The sequence below is a fragment of the Thunnus maccoyii genome, chromosome 9 (genome assembly GCF_910596095.1).
Source record: "Thunnus maccoyii chromosome 9, fThuMac1.1, whole genome shotgun sequence".
Classification (NCBI taxonomy): Eukaryota; Metazoa; Chordata; class Actinopteri; order Scombriformes; family Scombridae; genus Thunnus; species Thunnus maccoyii.
Window position 1 is genome coordinate 13,119,724 of NC_056541.1, and position 19,984 is coordinate 13,139,707.

The 19,984-nt window shown below is 39.2% G+C and overlaps 1 protein-coding gene across 1 annotated transcript; it reads right to left on the reverse strand.

Annotated features, from left to right (window-relative positions):
* Positions 1–190: 190 nt before the first annotated feature.
* lifra (LIF receptor subunit alpha a) lies at positions 191–18,739 on the reverse strand. Its single transcript, XM_042420727.1, has 18 exons — positions 18,572–18,739; positions 11,759–11,971; positions 10,813–10,949; positions 10,247–10,400; positions 9,747–10,022; positions 9,274–9,403; positions 8,218–8,333; positions 7,912–8,054; positions 7,474–7,627; positions 6,942–7,006; positions 6,354–6,591; positions 5,921–6,106; positions 5,728–5,820; positions 5,403–5,552; positions 5,021–5,158; positions 4,705–4,798; positions 4,430–4,496; positions 191–4,208 (listed from the first exon to the last, which is right to left on the reverse strand). Exons 2-18 carry the CDS (start codon positions 11,862–11,864, stop codon positions 3,504–3,506), a joined length of 2,952 nt encoding a protein of 983 aa, XP_042276661.1. The 5' UTR covers positions 11,865–11,971; positions 18,572–18,739; the 3' UTR covers positions 191–3,503.
* Positions 18,740–19,984: the final 1,245 nt, after the last annotated feature.

The following is a 19,984-nucleotide window of genomic DNA, read 5'->3' on the forward strand; positions in this document are numbered from 1 at the left end:
GCTTTCTGCTTGTTGGCACTCAAGATTAAGAGTATTTAAGACCAATCTAAGGTTGTGTGACTATAATTCTGCTACTTGCACTTAAAAATGATATACTTTTGAAGAGCATTGCTCTGGGGGTCTGCAATGTTTTAATTACTAAAACAGTAAGACAAGTGGAAAAAGTGAATATCACTGACAAACGGACAAGTTGCCAGACAAATAACTTTATTGTCTTTTAACATGTAGCATCTCAGTTTGTGTTATTAGTGTTAACATGTATTTAATCACCCAGAACAAATACAGTCTCTTTTCATTCAATCAATAGTAAAATATACTCCAAAACATCATGAATTTAACACATTTCAGCAATAAAAGCCTTTCCAGGTGCATGTCACTCATGTTGTCATGCGCAGCATTAGTCAGTGTTAGTGTTTTAAAGCCATAGGGTAACATAAACATGAAGTTAAAAGGTGCTACAAGCCACGATTTTGGAGTAACAGTTTATACAGCATGCAGCATTTGCAAAAACATCTAGGGCCAGAGAAGAGGATGTGTAAGGCAGCAAGTGCATCCTGCCGTATAAACCACATAATCCTAATGTTCTACAGAATAAAAACATAGGCTCCAATTAAAAAAGAGGATGGAGAATTGAAAAAAATGTAATGGACTGCATGTCAGCATTTGCCATGTATGAGTCTGCGTGGTGGGTGCTCTGGCCCTACTAATAATGTGTCTGGCAAAGCAACACTGCTGTAATAAGACAGGAATGCAAAGCAGGCTAAACTATTGTAGGAAGACAGGATTACAATTCTGGTTCAGTTCACAAAATTTTTCAGTAACACTTTACCATGTGTTTGAGCGCACAATAAACATACAATCAAAGTGTGATGCTTTTACATTTTACATAACTATCTGATATCATCAACAAATATTTGCCTTTATTCTTTCAGGAAAGCTGGTTAGTCACCATTAACTTTGTCTGTTGAAGTATAGGGAATATAATTTCCAATGTAACACAACATAAGTCTTGTTATAAGAAGGAAACAAATGAAAGAAAATTATATATATGTACAATAAATTGTATAAAAAAGAAAATAAAAAGGTGCCATTTTGTTGATCCAAATCAACATAAAAGCATGTAACACATAGCGTTCATAGGTTAGTCTCCAAAGCCCTGCTCAATTGAGAAAGCATGGGCTTTAAAGGAAAAAAAAATATCCGCAGCCATGTTTAAATACTCAAAACTATATCCACCATTTCATCATTCCCTTGAAGTGATCACTGATCTCACACATCTGGTTGATTCACTCAATACACTAAGCTCCATTTTAGATTTTTGACAAATTCTGCCAATTGATACTTCTCATTAACCAAGTTAAACTTCAGATCAGTGTTACAGGTCAAGAGAGAGACAAAGAGGTGGATACATTTTTCTCAGTAGTCAAAGAGGACTGCCTGCCTGTTACTAGTTCATCATTGAAGCCATCCATTGTAGTTCATCTAAGTCATCGTCCATGTCACAGTAGTTTTACTTAAAGCTTGTAGGCTGGAGGCACTGAGAAACAACAGGCCACAGGCTGTCACTTAGGCAAGCCAGTGCCTGACTATAGAAAATAGTAATAATAGAGATAGTAATAGTAGAGTCATAATAAAATTAGAATCCTAGTTACGACTGGATTAGAATGTCAAAGGATAATCTTAGCATAATGATGCTTTCGGGAAGCCGATCCTTAACACCCACACTGTACACATGAGTGGAGAGCAAATGGAGTATGTGGAGTGTTCTTACATACAAATACAGGCAATTAGTGGCCTTGTGTTTGACACCATAATGGAGGCACCAAAGTGCTGTTAAGTGACCGATATTCACATTGTAATTACCCCACACTTTTGTCAACAACAGCTCAATGGTAGCATTTCCAAATATATGCTTTCCACTTGGTCCCTTTTTCCATCACAAAATGTACAAGGAGGCTTCAGGATCTATTTGTAACGGAAGATTAATAGTCACATTTTCTGACAACGATGAATGTAGTGTAGACTTGGATCTCCCTAAAAATGAACAAGCTTCCAAACATAGCTAATCGACATCAGAAGCATTCTCAGCATTGTTAAAAATCAAAAGCAAACATCCTCACAAATATACTGACAAAGGTGAAATTAACATCATGACAATTAAAATGTAACCAAACTTCTTCAGTACATTACGGTCAGTGCCAGTGGAATCTGTATGTCCTATAAAATACATTTCTGATCAGTCTTGAACTGCATAACTGTGAGCTACTGCATTTCTTTTCATTATACATAACATTTAGGAGCAAGGCAGTGTGTGAAAGGTGACACGGTGAAAATGACTGGAAGTATTAGATTTATCCAGGCAAGTTAAAGACTGTAATTATCCATCCAAGTTGATTATCATAATTTGCTCATTAGCAATCAGCTCAGTGGAAAGGCTCCTATCTCATCATTGGGGGGGTAATGCACCACACATAACAACAGACAAAAAAAAAAAAACACTGGCCTGAATGTGAAATGTGTGTTTCTTACAAATAAAAACCTACTGGTTAAGAAAGACAAAACAACAACAAAAACAATCAAAAATAACATTATAGTGTGTTTTGTCCATTAAATTACATCAGTTTGTATTCATGTTCTAGCTTATATCAGTGTATCTCCATGGGGTCATCACCCAGACAATTCCAGGCCATATGGGAAAGCACCACTCCTATATCTGTGTAAAATAATGACTTTACTCATGGAAAAAGTGCATTTTCCAATTAATGGCCCACTGTTCAGACAGTCATTTGTGAAAAATAGATGCTATTCTACAGCCAAATGCCTTTTTTCCTTTCAGTAGCTCATCAGCTGTCGTAAAATAGGCAAGATTATCCCATTAATGGACCAGCAAAAGATAGTGTTACTGTAACGAGAGAGAGGTTTACTGTCTACTTAGCTACCTTCTATATTGAAACAGTTCCTTTGTAGTGTTCTTCCAAATATGTCCATTATGTTCTTGTTTGTTTCCTTCTGTATTTCATTTCAGTAAGTTCACATCACAAAAAGTAAAAACATCTGATATGCAAGCTAAAAACTGAATATACTCAACGTGAACACAGGATATGCCATTGCTAAATGCCCATTTTAGGGAGTCACAGAAAAGGCAGTGAGAATACTGAACAGCCGCCAGGTTGCCAGGGGGTGCGACAAATATGGTGGAACACAGAGGTATGAAGAAGACATCTGTTTTCAGAATATAAATGTTTTGACATATAAATATACAGATTTTGATTTGTGGTATTTGTATTAAAGATAAAATTAACAAGTATACCTTTATCTGATGTTTATAACATTATTACCCTGCTGTTAAAGTGCAATCCTAAGAATGTACTGCTACATCAGAGGGGATACTATATGTTGACCATATGGGCTAGACTTGTTTGATCCGTGTCATCAGTAACAGTAATAGATCTTTAAGTTTTATGTAAAACCCCCTGGCCTGGCTGCTTAAGTAAGAGATGATATCATGGTTTTGTGGATGACAGCAGGTTGCTGAGCCAGGTTGCTGCCGATGATGACAGTTGACGTTTCTCCTCTTCATGTTCCTCTGAACCACCATCAGGGAGGAGGAACTGAGTGGAAGCAACAGAGGTGGGGGATCCCAGACAGGGAGCCAGGTTTCCACTTTCCTCAGCCTCCACAGGGGAGTCCAAATGCCAGGAACACTGGGGTTTGTAGCCCCCAGCACTGGCAGCCTGGGGCTCTATGAAAGACTGGGTGGAAGCTAGGTCCAAGTCATTACTTGGGGCTCTAGGTTGCATCTGCGGCCGGTAACCCCCACCTCCACCTCCACTGCTGACAGACAGATCGGCCTGGGGTTGGTGGCCCTCAGAGGAGCCCTGTGGATCCAGCTGGAAAACCAAAGAAGACCCTGAGGTCTGGATCCCTGTGTAAGTCACATCTGTGCGTGCCGAATCCAACGAAGATGCAGAAGAAGCAGAGGAGTCTGGGAAACGCGGCCTTATGGGTCGGTCATCTACCACTTGGTTGTAATAGCGTAATGATGTCGGCTCATCTGTGTCAATTGGCTCGTCTCCCATCCCCTGCCCTTCATCGTCTTCCTCCTCGTCTTCTTCAGGAATGACGACCAGCACTTCTTTAGAATCCCAATCAGGCTTGTCTACAATTCGAACCATACTGTGGGGAGATGGCTTCACATCCAATGGCCCCTGTGAAATGCATGGAGTGAGTCAGTACCGAACACTGCCTCATAGTTTTCTATGAAAGGCACTGCAACTTAGAAACATGAACATATTCATCCCTCATTACAAGCATACACATCAATTACAAGAAATATAGTGTCACTATGGTCAAATGTGAGCTCCATTTATACAATCAATACCAATGAGTTTAAAAGTGCAGGACAGACTGGATTAGGGTGATACTGTACCTGTTTTCTAGACCAATCACCGGACAGCTTTGGCTCAGGTATGTCTGGATAGAACGCCGTCTTCACCCTGGTGAGAACAAATTGGCAAATGCTACTTTAAGACATACATTGTCATCAAAAAATCTATAGAAATTAAAGAACATATCCTAATAGCTCCTGCTCAATACGGCGTAGAAGTCTAGAGAGTAAGTTGCTGCCAATGTGATGGATATCTTTAAAAGTTAGTTATGTAACATAAACAAACAGGAGACAGACATAGCAGCAGAATGACTCACCATTTCCGTTTCTTGTAGCAAATTAAGGTGACAATGACCAGGAATAAGCTTGTTATTCCCAGAGAGGCCAAGATTTCCAGAATGAGCCAATCAGCTGAAAAATTATTTTTAGAGATATTAGACATGAAGCAAGATGACTATTTTTCCTATTTCTGAGTATTAATCACCCTATCAAAACTGAACACAAGTGCAGTTACCTTTAAACATTTATTTATACAAGAGCATATTTTGTAGCCTTAAAGAATAATAGTTGTAGGATAAACACAAATGTTTATTATTTGGCATAGCATACACATATAACTATAGAATCACATACTGTATGGCTCCATCGTTATGGAGGCAGTGGCGCCTCTGTCCTCGCCTGCTGAGGTGTAGGCCTTGACAGTAAATTTATAGGAGCCCTCAGGGAGACCCTTAACTGTGTATGTCCTGCTTCCAGGGTCTGACAGATTGGCTATACAAAGACAGATAAAAAGACAAATAAAAACGGTGGGAGGTACAGAAAGGAAGAAAAAGAAGGAGAGAGGGGAAAGGAATGGGAGCATTGAGAAGGAAAGTTCAACTGGATAAAAATCTGCCTTATTACAACATATTGTGATGAATAACAGTATGATTTGTATCTCCTTTTTCAAGCACTCAAGCACAGCTGTAGCAACTGTACTGTTTGAAGAGGAGGCACTTCACATTGTAACATTTACCTAGTAGTGTGAGCTGGGAGCCATTACTGATGTAAATGTTGTAGCCCAGGAGGTAGCCTCTTCTGTTGACCAGCGGGATCTCTCCCCAGCTCAAGAGAATATTAGAGTTCCGCTGAATGGGTGACAGCAGGGGGACAGAGCTGGAGGGGACTGTGGAAGCCATGAGGAAGGGAGGAAAGAGAATAGAGGAGAGAGAGAAAGGTGGAAGGTATAACAAAGAGAGTCACAAAAAAAAAAGAGTCAACAATTGAAATGCAGAATATAATTTCTAAAGTCACTGCTTCCTCTAAAAGGATAAGTGTTTCACATGCTGCACTATCCTTACCCAGCTCCTGCATGTATCCCTGCCAGCGCTGCAGCAGCTCTGAGGAGCAGCTGTACAGAAAAATGTTGTACCTCACACCCGGCTGGAAGTTGGCTGATGGAAAAGAAACAGATAATCCTTCATTAAACAATTTCTAATGTAACACTTTGGCAACTACAAAAAAATCCTGTTTACTTCTTGAATGACTAAATACCTGACTCAATGGAGACATTAGTGTTTCCAGGGCCCAGTTTGATCCACTCCACAGGGCAGTCCCCTATGCAGAGGGCATCTTGCCATTCTACCACATAACCACAGGTGGCATTGGCATTGCTTTGCCAGGAGAGAGGGAAACCTCCGTCCATATAAACTACCCTGGACACACCAAGGAGGTCCACATCTGGAAAGAAGAAAATATACTCCAATGATAGAAACCACATGTCTTTTATTTCTCCTTTTATAACTAATTGGCTGCTGGTTTAGTGTTTTATGACTGTGGAACCAAATACACCAAATCATGAAGTTCCTCTCAGTACTCAGTTAAAGTTTGTGCCTTTGAGAGTAAAAAACCTAATCTCTTTTTGCCATCTTAATTACTTCTTATTCCCTAAACTTCCCAAACACACTTTGCCTCCATATCCACATACCTGTCCAATGTAGAGGAATAACTACACTTGCAGACTGTGACACCCCAGCAGCGTTCTTCGCAATGACAGTTGCTATGACCTTGTTGTCATTGGTGAAGGTAGTGTTCTGTGTGAGGTTGACTTGTAAATAGGAAATGTTCGGAGGAACAGTTTTTGTGTGCTGTATATTCTCCTCAGGGCTCCAGAGAGTCACTTCATAACCTGTGATTTGACCATGGCTCTGTCTATGTGTCAAAGGCTAGAAAAAAATCAGAGGAACAAAAGGAAGGAAAGGGGAGATGGACAGAGAGAAGGAGGAGAGAGAAAGACAACTTAAATCATTTGCAATTTCAGATATTCATGGCATAAATCCACAAATGAAATATCAGCTCAAGCTACTTTATGTCAAAATAAAGAGAGTAAAAAGCAGAGGAAGAAAAACAAAGATAAAAACTAAAACAGAAGAACCCTGATCTGATAGACACTGCATTTGCATCATCTGATTGTGGATTCTGTGAACCTTTTATGGCAAAATGCAGTAGTTTTGTGGTCCCAACAGTGAAAAAGCCTTTTTTTCCAATTTTGCAAATATAAGAAAAAAAAACTCACCTTCCAAATGATCTTCCCAGTGTTATCTCTCTTAATATATTTCCACACATCAGGAGCATCTGGAACTAAGAGAAACAAAAAAACAAAAAAAAACAGTCAGCACTGAAGAAAATTGTACTGCTGCTACTTCAATTATTTAGGATAGAGTTAGTATGTAGCAACATAGTTATTAACTACAATGGGGTTATTGACCGCAAATTGCATCCTGGTAGTGCACTTGGCTGATCATCTTTTATTTAACAGGCAAAAATGCCACACCTTCACTAGTTCCAGCTTTTTATATGTGAGAATTTTCTCTGTTTTATATGTGCTTCAGGTTTTGGACTGTTGGTCAATAGAAAAAGCAGTCATCTCAGTGGACTCTGATAACTTGTAATTGACATTTTTTTAGTGTTTTAAAGCATTCTGCAGACTAAAAAATGTATCAGTTAATTGAAAAAAATATTGATAGATTAATTGGTTATGAAAACTGCAGCCCATATTCATGGAAATCTTTGCCAGAATAAAGGAATACAACAAATAAAATGCTTACCATCAATGTTGGTTTTGAAGGAAAAGGGTTCGCTCCAGTCTCCCCACCTCCAGAAATTCTGCTGGGCACCACAGCGGACTCTAACACTGTGATCCTCATCAGGATACAGGTCCGATACAACCACTGACCACAGACCCTTCCCTGAGAAATTGAGCTGGATACATATATTAGACGTGTTACTATTTGGTACATTGGTGGTCAGACAAATGGAGATAATGGACATGTCGATACAAGCTTGTATTTGTCGAAAGTAATACGGGTAGTAATTAGTATGCTGTAATGGAAATGATAGCATCTGATACACAAACAGAAACCAATAAAGACAGACCAAAAGACAGAAGGAAGATACTGTACATACACACAGAGCAAACAGTTAAGTGGTCATTCCCTTTGACTGACACACACATACACACACACACACACACACACACCACTCACCATTGTTTGGTGCTCCTGGGAGGTAAGCTCTACCTGGCAGAGAAGATCCAAGGAGAAATAGTTTTCGTGCTTCCACTGCCACATTACAGTAGCATTCCAGGCATGTGTGACAGAGGTCAGGTTTTCTGGTGCTACTGGTCTCACTGGGGAGAAAGAGTGAATCAGTAAACTTAAGAGAAATTTTAGATGTGTCACATCTATGTTTCTGTTTTACCTCTGCTAGTGAAAATCGCAATACAAATCAAGTTTACATGAATTCCATGTGTCCGTCCATTGAATATGATAAGCTAAGGCTGAGCAACCTACCTCTGTGTTCGATATCAGCAGAATCCGTGATACTGTACTGGCCGAGAGGATTCACAGCTACCAGTGTCCACTTATCCTCCCATTGAGCCACGCTATACTCTATCTCCTGCTGCGGGCTGGTCACCAGATGAAAAATACAAAATAATCAAGATAAGCAAATTCAATTCAATTCAGATTTTTTTTTTTTTAAAAACAATCCCTTCAGATACTTAATCTAACCCACAGAGATAGACACGGGGCCAAACACATTTATAATGTAACTTGTTTTGGCCAGCCTGGGGACAATTCCTGTAAAAGTGTGGCAGGCAGCCAATCCACACAGATGATGGACACACAGAAGCAGCAAGTGGTCACTCAGGCTGAGTGCTTTATATTTCTTGTCATCCTCTTTTCTGGGAAGAAAAACATTTTTTGGAGACAAGCAGGGGGAAATCATAAATAATGCAGGGACATTCTTCAGAAACAAACAAAACAAAACAAAGAAAAATCTTCATTTCATCATTTTTGTTTTTCCTGTTTTATAGTGTTCTGGATTGGAGCCAGATGTAGTTACCATTATATGATTAAGTAAGCATTTTAGGCGATGTGTCCGCAGTGGATATAATATCTTAAGGTGCTTGTAATCCATGTTAACACATATTTGTGTCAGTGCGTGAGCGTAGGAATTTTGCCTGATCAATCACAGAGTGAAAAGTTGGAACAGAGGCGTGTTGAGCTTGAATCTTACTCTGCATATTTTAACAGTTCCTAAGCAACTATTCCCCGTTTTTATTTCCCTTGGTCTGGACCAAATGAACCAAACTACAGATGTGAAAGCACCCTTAATATGTACTCAGCTTTGGGATCTGTATTAATACATTTAAAATGCAATAAAATACCCCTGTGTCAACCTGCAGCCTGCTTTTTGTGAATGGTTAAGCAACCCAACCTGAGGCCAACAAAGTATCAGGTAACAGATCAGGTTACAGCCATTTTCTTGCATATATGTGTGGGCCCATGTGAGTTTTGACTGTTTTTAAAAGTAATTTCTTGTGTTAGCGTGTGTGACTGTAGTACCCCTTGTTCAGTGAGTAGTATGTTTTCCGTTTTCCGCCTATTAAGTGTGTGTCTCGCCCTTTCTTCCAATGGCACACAGCTGAGGTCAAGTCTCGGGTCTCACACACAAAATCAGTGGGCAGCGGTGGATCTAGGGATGGGGACAATAAGTAAAAACATACTTACTTGCATAATCATATATTAAGTTATATTAGATGTATATAAATTATTACTAACATTTATCTAAAAGACGAGCTCTCAAATAATCTATAGAGTCATTCAAATGCATCAAGAGGAAAACTCAGTTATGCACATCATATAGCAAGCTGTATAACAGGAGAATAACTTGCGTTCCACACTGACTCCTTCATTCACATCAATCATTTTTCAGTCTGAATGACCCATTTCCTTTGTCTTAACTCCCTCTGTCTGCCACTCCAACCACACTCATATGACAACCATTCAACTCTTATCCATCCAGTTAATCATCTTACATCCAACGAACACCACCGCTCCCGTTATGTCTGTCTTTAGATCGTCGTAACAGATGACGTTGGTCCCACTATGGCCAGATGGTTCCTGATTAATCGCTGTGATGGCGTAACTTCGTCTACTCAGTCGTGTCATGTTCATGACTGTGCTCCTGTAGCTGATGGTACCAAGGTGCCTCCCCTCCTTCACGATGCAACAGAAGGTGGTGTTGGCCCCCACAGGTACAACTCTGTCCTGGGGGTACATCTGGAATCTTTCAATGCTGGGCAGGTCTCTTCCTGAAGAGAAGGAGAAAAGAAGAAAGCAGAGCATTTAAAGATTTCAGATGGAAGGCAAAAGAAGACAGAAACAGGAAAAAATAGAGAGTTATATTTAGGAACAAAGGAAATTGATTTGTTTGGTGAAATAATTAAGCAAAGCTTATTATTAATCTCTGATAGACATGTTTCTCCAATTTTAAATGTCCTATAATACATTTTGGTGTAATTATTATCACTCTGACCTTGGAGAATCTCAACATTGCTCCATTGACTCGTTGTCTGTCCCTGTCTCGAGCGGATTTTGATCGACAGTGATGTACACTCCAGAGGTTCAACTGAGGTCCAGTTCCACTGATGCCGACCACTCACCTCATTCACAGTCACAGGCACTGTCTCCTATAAATACACAGAACACACAGTGAGGGAACGAACAAGAGCAACAAGAATCTGGTAGAACCTCGTTTTGCTGAAGACTGTCATAATGTAATACATACAAGCAGAAAATCGAACAGTTATTAATTATGTCAGCTGCATAAGCTGTATAATAATGTAAAATCAAAAGCTTGCTGTCTTTTGAAATTTTAAAAAGAAATTGTTACCACATTTAATGTGGCCTCTGCTGTCACATCCATTTTATTTCTGTTATTTGGCTTTATGTGGTTTTAAAGGCTATGTGCAAATAAAAAAAAACGAACTATAAATAAACTAGTGTAGCAAAATGTCATGCTGAGGCTCTGAAAGAATGCATCCAATCCGTAATACAACTGTTCAATAAAAAAGCAAATTAACAAAAGAGAAATGCCCTTACATAGAAGACAGTTTCATTGAGTTCAGTTCTGAGAATCATGAGGTCAAACGTAGTGGCTGCTCCTCCCAGCCAGGATATGGATAGTTGCTGTGCATAATAATTAGGTGACAGAGTCACCTGCTGGGGTACAGTAAGGACTGGGGAAAAAAACAAGAATATTTACACATTAAATTGAATTGAATTCAGTTCAACTTAGTCTAAACATTTTATATGAATTACAAATAATAATATCATATGTATTGCACCAGATTGGCTGTATACAGTATACACCGAGTAATAAAAGGACTTTGCACAGGGCCAGGATTAAGTGATTAAAAAAAATCCAAGAGCAAGTTTGTCAAACTCTAAATCAGCAGACACAGAATCAAACACCAAACTTTCCTGTCTGGACCTGCTATTTTTCATGTTCAACACATTCAGCATGACGTGCATTAAGCCACTGAATGTATATAAATATGGACGTCACATTTCCACTTCCTGCCTATGCAAAAGTGAAGCCAAAATATCTCCTTTCCAGGAGCTGCCATCTTGCTTGTGTGACGTCATTTGGAGCCAGAGTCTGCGCAGTAGAATCGGGTGGCAGGGTGACAGCCCACAGGACACACCCCCTCAGCGTCCTACCACCTGACGGAGGTTTGAGAGCGGCAGTCACAGCTGTCAATCATGACGTCACACCCCTTTTTGATATCATCAAACAACTACTTAAAAACAAACTTATCAGTTGTGATCAGATCTAAAATGACAGACACCATCTTTGGGAAAAATGTATTAGACGTGTACTTTGACAGGGGGCGATAGAGATGTTTTGGCTTCACTTTTGAGGAGCTGTCATGACGTCCAACTTTATATACAGTGGATGCATTAAGCGTTGCAGATTGATGATAATCAAAGAGCTCATAAGAGCGTGAGAAGTGGAATTTCCCCTCAAGAGTATTCAGGCTCTTACCATCTTTGGCATGCGTGTGTACAGCCAAGAGGCCCAGGAGAAAACAGATGAGCCAGACAGGGCTACAGTTGGGTTTTGAGTTGGGACTGACACTTGAGCGAAGCATGGTGATCGACCGACCGAGGCACTGTCTGAAGAAGAAGTGGTGGTTCTCTCCACTACAGCAACACCGCGCTGGACATCTTGAGAGGCAACACACAGACAGAGGGCACCCTGTGGGAAAACACATGATGCGAAAGAGAGAGAAAAAAAAGGGGTAAACCTACAATGAATACAACAGAGATCTGCTAAATCATGTAACAAGGGAAAAAAAAAAAGTTAATCTAAGCTGAGAGGAAATTCAATCCTTTTCATGCCTGAGAATGTAAGGATTTTCCGGCTAATTGGGAAATCTATTTTTGTTAAATAAAACTGCCTGACTGTCAACACACAGGGTTGTTTCATACAGCTGTTATGGAGCTGTGAAGTGAAAGTCATGCCCACATAATATACTAACTGTGGAGTATTCTGGTATGCACAGTAATATCATAAGATGTTTCTCGAGATTTGGCCAGTTTGCTCCTGTCACTGCTGGGTTCTGCTTCTGTTTTCACTTTCTGCAACATGTACCTACAAACTTTGCTTGTTATGTGAGTTCATGTCCGAGCCAGTGGCAGTACTGCCCACATATTTCTCTCTGCCAGCTGCTGGATTTGGAAACACACAAGTCAAAGAATACTATCTCTAAAAGGTGTAACCTTGCTGCTTTTTCAGTCACCTGTTCTCTCCTTAGCTTGTGTACATTGTGACTGTTGAAGGCTTGGTCTTGCTGTTTATCTACTAACAATACAACTATCTACAAGTACCGTGAATAACCACACAGAGGTCAGACAGACAGAGAGACACAGTAAAGCTGTGGGGATAAAGACAGCTGACAGCTGTGGTTTGTGCTATACAAATACACTTGTCTTGACCTTTCAGTTTAGTTCGGTTTTATTCCAGTTTCAGTATTACTTCAATCTGATAAATAAAACAAAACACATGTGAGAGTGAAAGTGCACTGTGCTTCAAAAACTCGAAGCAAGAAAAACTAACTGCTGATATGAATTTGACGCTTGAGAGACTCTCCGCTGAAAGTAAGCTTGAGCTACATTCCACACACACAGGAGCTTTTATTTGTACTAAATGCTTGACAGACCTTCAAACACACACCCAGCTGAAGATACATATACAACTAAACGGGGAAAAAAAACATTTCCAGGGAAAAAATCATCCACTAGCATAAAGGTTTCTGGCTTTTACCGAACAGAAAGTCACAGAGTATTCATTTCTATTTTAAAAACACCTCCTTCCGCCGGCACCTTCAGCACTGCCGCAACTTGCTTACTGGAAACAGATGGCTGTCCATTACAACCAAATACTTGTACAATTACATTTTGTGCTCCTACCAAGTCCATGCTGCTGTTCACATCAGCCTTACAGCACTTACAGGAAGCAGGTTAACAAAGTTAAGATTTTTTTCCCTTTATTAGAAAACACCTAAAAAGATATGCTTAATCACACAAGCTAATTATTATCATTAGTATTGCTGCAACACTACTTTCATAATGGAAATATTAAAAGGAACTACAACAAGATACAAAGAGTCACATATTGGCACACTGAAAAAAATGAGGTTACAGTAACTGCAAAAACATCTAACACAAGGTCAAGGTTCAGCCTCAGCCACTGCATTCTGTTGTTTTCTCTAAAAACAAAGACTAACTCGACGTGACTGATTAAAGCACAAGAGGAGATGTTATAATTATTAACCTTGATGAACCTGTATGAGCCTGTTTGTGTGACTCTCTGTTTTTGTATCCTTTAACGGTCATCAAGGCACTGCAGTGCAGTCGGTCTAGTTTCCCCTGAGACAAGCTGAGGCAGGCTTCAAACATCTTGCTGGCTTGATAAAACAATGCTCTCAAGTACTGCCAAGCAACATAACTGCAATAACACGGCACAAAACAAACAAACAGACAGACAGACACACACACATACACACACACACACACACACGAAAGGCCAATTTTGGAAAATAAGAATCAAAGAGTTACCTGAAGCATCTTTGTGAAACAAACCAGAGAGCCAAATGCATTGCAGACAGACAAATAGTGACAGTGTGACCCAAATACAATTTTATCAAGTTATTTTATTTGATTTTGAATAGGCCACTGCAAACTTTATGAAAAAAATGAGAAGATATTTTTTGGTATCTGATTTCATAACTTATGAGTCTCTGCCAATAGATTTAAAAAAACAAAAATCGGAGATTAAAAAAAAAAAAGAAAAAACATTGAATAAATAGCCAGACATATTTACTGACAAACCCTGCTCTCAAATCCTGGCAGCCTTACAATCTTTTTTTCATCTAGAATGATATACACTTGTTTTTCCTTTCACAATGCAGTGAGCAAAACAAGCTGCAACAAGTGCTACATATGTCTAGCCTATAATAATACTGCATATGAGGCCACACACAAACAAATACACACTAGAGCTTGCATTGGGAGAAATGAGGGCAGGAACACTTGTTTTTAAGCTGTTTATCCAACTCTGCATTCCTAATCACCAGTTTGTTTTGTTTTGTTTCTATTTAGACTCTGGTGAAAGACAGGATGTTATACAAATTCATGGATTAAAAGTAATGATAAAAATAAAGTGGGAATGGAAATACAAGTTAAGGGCAGGCGTATGGTCAGCTACCAGGTCAGATAAAAACAATGTTCCATGGCAGCTTCTAAAAAAAGACCTAAAAACCAGTAAAATGAACTAACATTTAAACAACCGCAAAACACAGCTTGTGAACTGTGATTAAGTTCAAAGTATCTGATAAAGATCATCTTGACAATCATTTATCTAGAACTCTGGAACATTTTCGCCCCTCCAGATGTTTTTTTCAGCATCAGCAGAAAGGAAGGAATTTCTAATCTCCTCCTAAACTGGTTTCGCATTCAGTTTTAAAAGAGCTCTCACTGAGACATGCAAACTAGATTGATGAGCTTAAAGACTCACATCTAGTTGTTTGTTTTGTGTGTGCACAAATATTGATTTCCACTGCATTTTTACAATAAGTATGACAACTGGCCAGCTGCTGGTAAATGAACACAGTATAAATACTGCAGAACCTCTGGTGTATCTCTTTGCCAGGTCAATCTTGCTATCCGAGAAACTATTTCTCCAGACAGAAACACACTTCTTTAGTTTGACTTGTGTAATAAGAAAATCTGAGCACTGGGTCTTCCCACGGTTGGATAGGATTTTAAGAGTTCTCCAGTGTGTTCCCGGCTTTAAAAAAAAAAAAAAAAAAACACACCAAAAAAAACATCACCTCCAGATGAAATTCAGAGGCATGGCTCAACATAAATACAGCTGTCTAGAGTCAAGGTTTCACACACTCATGTGCCTGCACCAAAATGGTTTCTGAGCCTGTTGCAGGCTTGGTGGGTCCCCCACATGAAAAGAATAGCAATATATTTTAGTGGTCCTGGATCCTAATGAAGATTATTTTTTCAACTTAAGTACTAGGCTGGAAAAAAAAACATAGTGCACTGATGGGAAGCGGGAAAAACAACCATAGATTCTGGGAAATCTAACTGAGAATGTGATAGCTACAGCAAATGCACACCAACACACAAATCGATACTCCTTTGCTGGGCTTTGTCCTTGTAGCAGTGATAAAAGTGACCACAAACTACAAAAACCACGAGGATATGGTTGTTACTTAAAAACCCAGGCTAAGCCTCCTCTGTATGTCTGCAGTGTTCCTATTTTAAGAAAGGACAGAGCCACCTAAAAACAAGCGTCATGAGCATGGAGCTTGTCTTGTCTGTCTCCATACTGGACTTTGCCACTGTTCTGTTTGCCCGTTCGGCCGTGTAAGGCGGCCTTTAGGAGTAAAGCTGTGGAAAATGTCCAGGTAAACTTACGGTACATTTGTGCAGGACTGACAACACAGTGATGCAATCATTTCTCAGAATCCAAATTCACTTGACGCAAAACGTCCTCATTCGTCTTCACTGTTTCTATGGTATCTAAACATTGGTTGGTACTAAAATACTGAATAAACTCCGTCAAAACTTGGAACACACCCACCATGTTTCCAGTATATCAATTCAGGGACTGTGCAAGTCAGAAAGTATGTAATTAATGTGTGTTTACTTTGTGAGTATGTGTGTTGACTGGGGAACTTCACTCTATATAAATATTTTTTGTCAAATCAAGAATTAGGCTATTCAATGAATCATTTAGTCTACAATGCAAAAAAAAAAAAACTATTCCAGAACCCAAACTTATCTGAAAATGTTTTTTATTTTTACTTGATAAATGAAAAAAGGATTCTTTTTTTTTTTTTTTTTTTTACATTTACCTGTCAGTTGTTTCAGCACTAATTTCAAACTAACATGCATCTTTAAGTATAAAAGTGGAATGTTATCCTTGCTAGAACCAACACTGGCATAAAAATAAAGATGGAAGTAAAGCCAAAGCCAAAATTACTCCGAACTACCACTGCCTGGGGTGGAGACAAAAAAATTACTCATAAAAAACACTACATAAAACAATTTAAATGTTTCATCATTAACTACATAGGCATGAGATTGTGGTAAAAACCTTTATATGCAAGCTGTATTGATTAAGCATTTTTCCCTAGGCAGTGGCAGTTGTTATCTACATGTTGTCCATTCTTTAATCATTTGCGTACAGAGCTGGCAACCACAACCTCATGAAAACCTCTGATAGTATTTACTTTACTGAAAGTGTGTGGGATGGCCTAGCTGAAGCCAAATCCAAGGAAAACTTGTGTCTGTTCTGAGCCTACGCTCAGCAACACTGTCATTATGCTGACATACGATGACCACCAAGACCAAAGAAATAAGCACACAGTGGCTCTAGTATACTAAATTGGTATGGCGACATTTTGAAACACGATCTGAAAATGCTGCTGTCTATGTACGACCTTTGAGTGGGACTAGAAGAAGACCGGATGCTCGTCCAGTGAGAGAAAAAAACTGTTAACAGATGAGTGTGTGTGTGTGAAATGTCAGTGCTCTGACCTCATTAGAGAAAGGACATTCAGTCCTGTGTGTGTGTGTGTGTGTGTGTGTGTGTGTGTGTGTGTGTGTGTGTGTGTGTGTGTGTGTGTGTGTTGCTTTTGGACCTCAACCAACACCGTTTCCTTCCTTCCCTTTCCCTGTAATCCTTTATGAATGTAAATGTAAATCATGGATAGCAACAGGAAGTGAGTAACACAATAACTTCAAAAATACATACCACATACTCTTAGGTGTTTTGTTGTTGCTTTAAAATCAGTGGCTTAAGATAATTAAACACACATATGGATACACAGAGTCAAAAGGATGCCAGTCCACACCCTAACAGGAATATACAAACTAGTCTGACCTTTTTTGGCACATACACAGCCAAGTGACTGGTCAATAAAGAAAACACTCCAACAGGGCTGCTATTGTCCTGCCAGGTACCAGTAGGCACTTCGGCCATTTTGTTAAGGTGACTAATGTTCAATGTTTCTTGTACTGAGCCAAACTAGGATGACGGTATGTAGCATGAAAACCAACATCCTGGACATACAATTCACCCTAATGTAGCACTACAGCACGTTTATTCCATAAGAACAATGGGAACTTAATACGAGACCAATAACACTCATTCCTTACTGCTGGAAAAATGAAGAGGAAACCTGACCAAGCATCAAGTTAAAAGCATTAATATTGCTTTGTCAGACGTGTATGCAAATGTATGTAAATGTTACTAATGTGCAAACATGCATCCTTTGTCCTCCCTATGCAAGTACAGAAAATACTTAGAATGATTGATGCACCTCAATTTCTTCTTTTGATGCATTTTCAGTATTTACATCTTTTAATGTGTTACAGTTCTGAAATAGTTTAATGAAATAATATAATAATTAGTATGCACTGTTACCTGTAATAGTAACCAATGAGAGCGTGTGATATACTATTACAGGATCTAAATATACAAAAAGTATTATATAATATCCCCACTCAGTTTTCTGTGATAACATACTATATGTGGGAGACAAACAACTGCATGTGGAGCATAACTGAGCGACACACTATATTTGCTCACAATATAGTGTAAAACATGGTCCCGTCATTTAAAGATCAAGAGAGAGGGAGAAAGAGAGAATGAACAACTTACGTTGCAGATCTATACAGTAACACATTGGCTTGGCAATAAAAATATTGACACATAATCATAAAAAATAGTTGATCTGCCCCTCTTGAATCTTAGGTCACATTTCACCTTGAAGTCCTACATACGCAAAAGAATAAAAAATAATAATAAAAATAAAAATTCAACACCTAAATGATCGTGTGTAAGAGCTAATTTTTTATATTCTAATTATGTTCTGTCATAAAAAGTGGCTAATACGGTGGATATCCCAAACTGCATCATCACACAGGACGATTTGCATCATTAGCATTAGCCACCGGGCAGCATGATGGACTCCGTTACATGTCTCATCACCAACAGCGGCGGACAGTGATTAATACGCGTTATAAATGTATCATAAACCGAATTTTATCAAGACAGGCATAGTAGAAAGTGAGACATTTAAAATTAACCTAGCAGCCAGCACCCCACCACACACATAGACACATACATACTTAGACACACACACACACACACACACACACACACACACACACACAGGCCACTGATATTGGGAAAAACACTGCTAGCCTACGATAGCTGCCATCACACACTAACGTTTAACGGTTATAACGAGTTCCGTAATAACACCAAAATTACCTCTGATGTTGAAAGATGTCCTTTCCAGTTTTGTTTCAGCTGTATAACCAGTAACCCCGCAATTAAAAGAACGGGATCATTTATTTTTAACGGCGTGATATCGTCACAATCCTGCCCCCGTGGTGTGTTTTTTCACCATTCCCAGTTGAGTTCCAGAGTAGGTTGGGATTACTGGAATTGGTTGAACCAAGGCTTTGATTGACGTCCACACGGACCAATGGGCTTCGACGGAACCCTTCACGTACAGGGCGTTGTCATGTTACATTCAAGTTACGATTGGAAAAACGGGTCATATCAGGGTCACGATTCGTTCAAACTAACTTTCCAGAACTTGTTGGAGCCGATTTGACCGATAACTTGGACTTCAGTGCCAGAGTCTTCAACTAGAGTGAAAAAATGTTGATTTTAAATACAACAGACCCCAGTAATCATTTTTAACATGTGATGTAGAATGTTACACAGCCACAATTTGGAGGATTTATCTTATGAGACCCCAAATGCCTCTTAAAGGATAGGTTCACAATTTTTCCAAAACAGTCAAGTGCACATATGAGCACTGAAAGAGGTTTTCTTCTCTGTAATAATTCCTCCTGTTCATAGTGGCTATTGAAAGATCCCCTTCAAATGCGCTGTCAATGTAAGCGATAGGGGACAAAATCTATAGTGTGTCCACACACTCATTTTGTGCAAAAATGCATTTAGACGTTTATCTGAAGCTTATATGAGGCTTCAGCAGTCTGTGTCGAATGGATGCCTTCCACATTTACAGACATTTTAGCACCAAATTCCCTCTTTGTGTTTCCTTGGACAGTGATTCGCTGTTGAGCTGCAGTGGAAGTATAGTAACAAAAAGAGGGTCTTTGGCACTAAAAATATTTTAAAGTTGAAATATATCTACTTGATTTGACTAATTTGGACAGCTGAAGCTTCATATTAGCTTCAGAAAAAAACTTTTTCATACATTTTTGCACAGAAGGAGGCTTATGAACTTTTGGCCCCCCATCACTTACATTGTAAGTACATTATGAATGGATCTTCTAATGGTCAGTATGAACAGGAGGAATGCTTATGACAAGAAAAAAATATTTCAATGTTCATTTGGGCACCTGGCTATTGTTTTAAGACAGACTTGAAAAATTGTGAATCTATCCTTTAAAGAACCAGTGTGTGGGATTTAGTGGCATCTAGTGGTGATGTTGTAGATTGCAACCAAATGAATACACCTCCCCTCACCCTCCAAGTGTGTAGAAGAACCTACGGTGGCTGCAAAACTTGTGAAAAATGCGAAAAGCCCTCTTTACAGTCAATGTTTGGTTTGTCAGTTCTGGGCTACTGTAGAAACATGGCGGTGCAACATGGTGGCCTCTGTGGAAAAGGACCCACTCACTTCCTATGTAGATATAAAGGGCTCAT

Excerpts from the sequence above, each read along its gene's own strand:
- lifra (XM_042420727.1), bottom strand. The coding sequence starts at position 11,864 with ATGCTTCGCTCAAGTGTCAGTCCCAACTCAAAACCCAACTGTAGCCCT. Across the intron at positions 7,007-7,473 it reads CTTCAAAACCAACATTGATG|TTCCAGATGCTCCTGATGTG; the intron begins GTAAGCATTTTA and ends TGTTTCTCTTAG. Across the intron at positions 5,553-5,727 it reads GGGATACATGCAGGAGCTGG|TCCCCTCCAGCTCTGTCCCC; the intron begins GTAAGGATAGTG and ends TGGCTTCCACAG.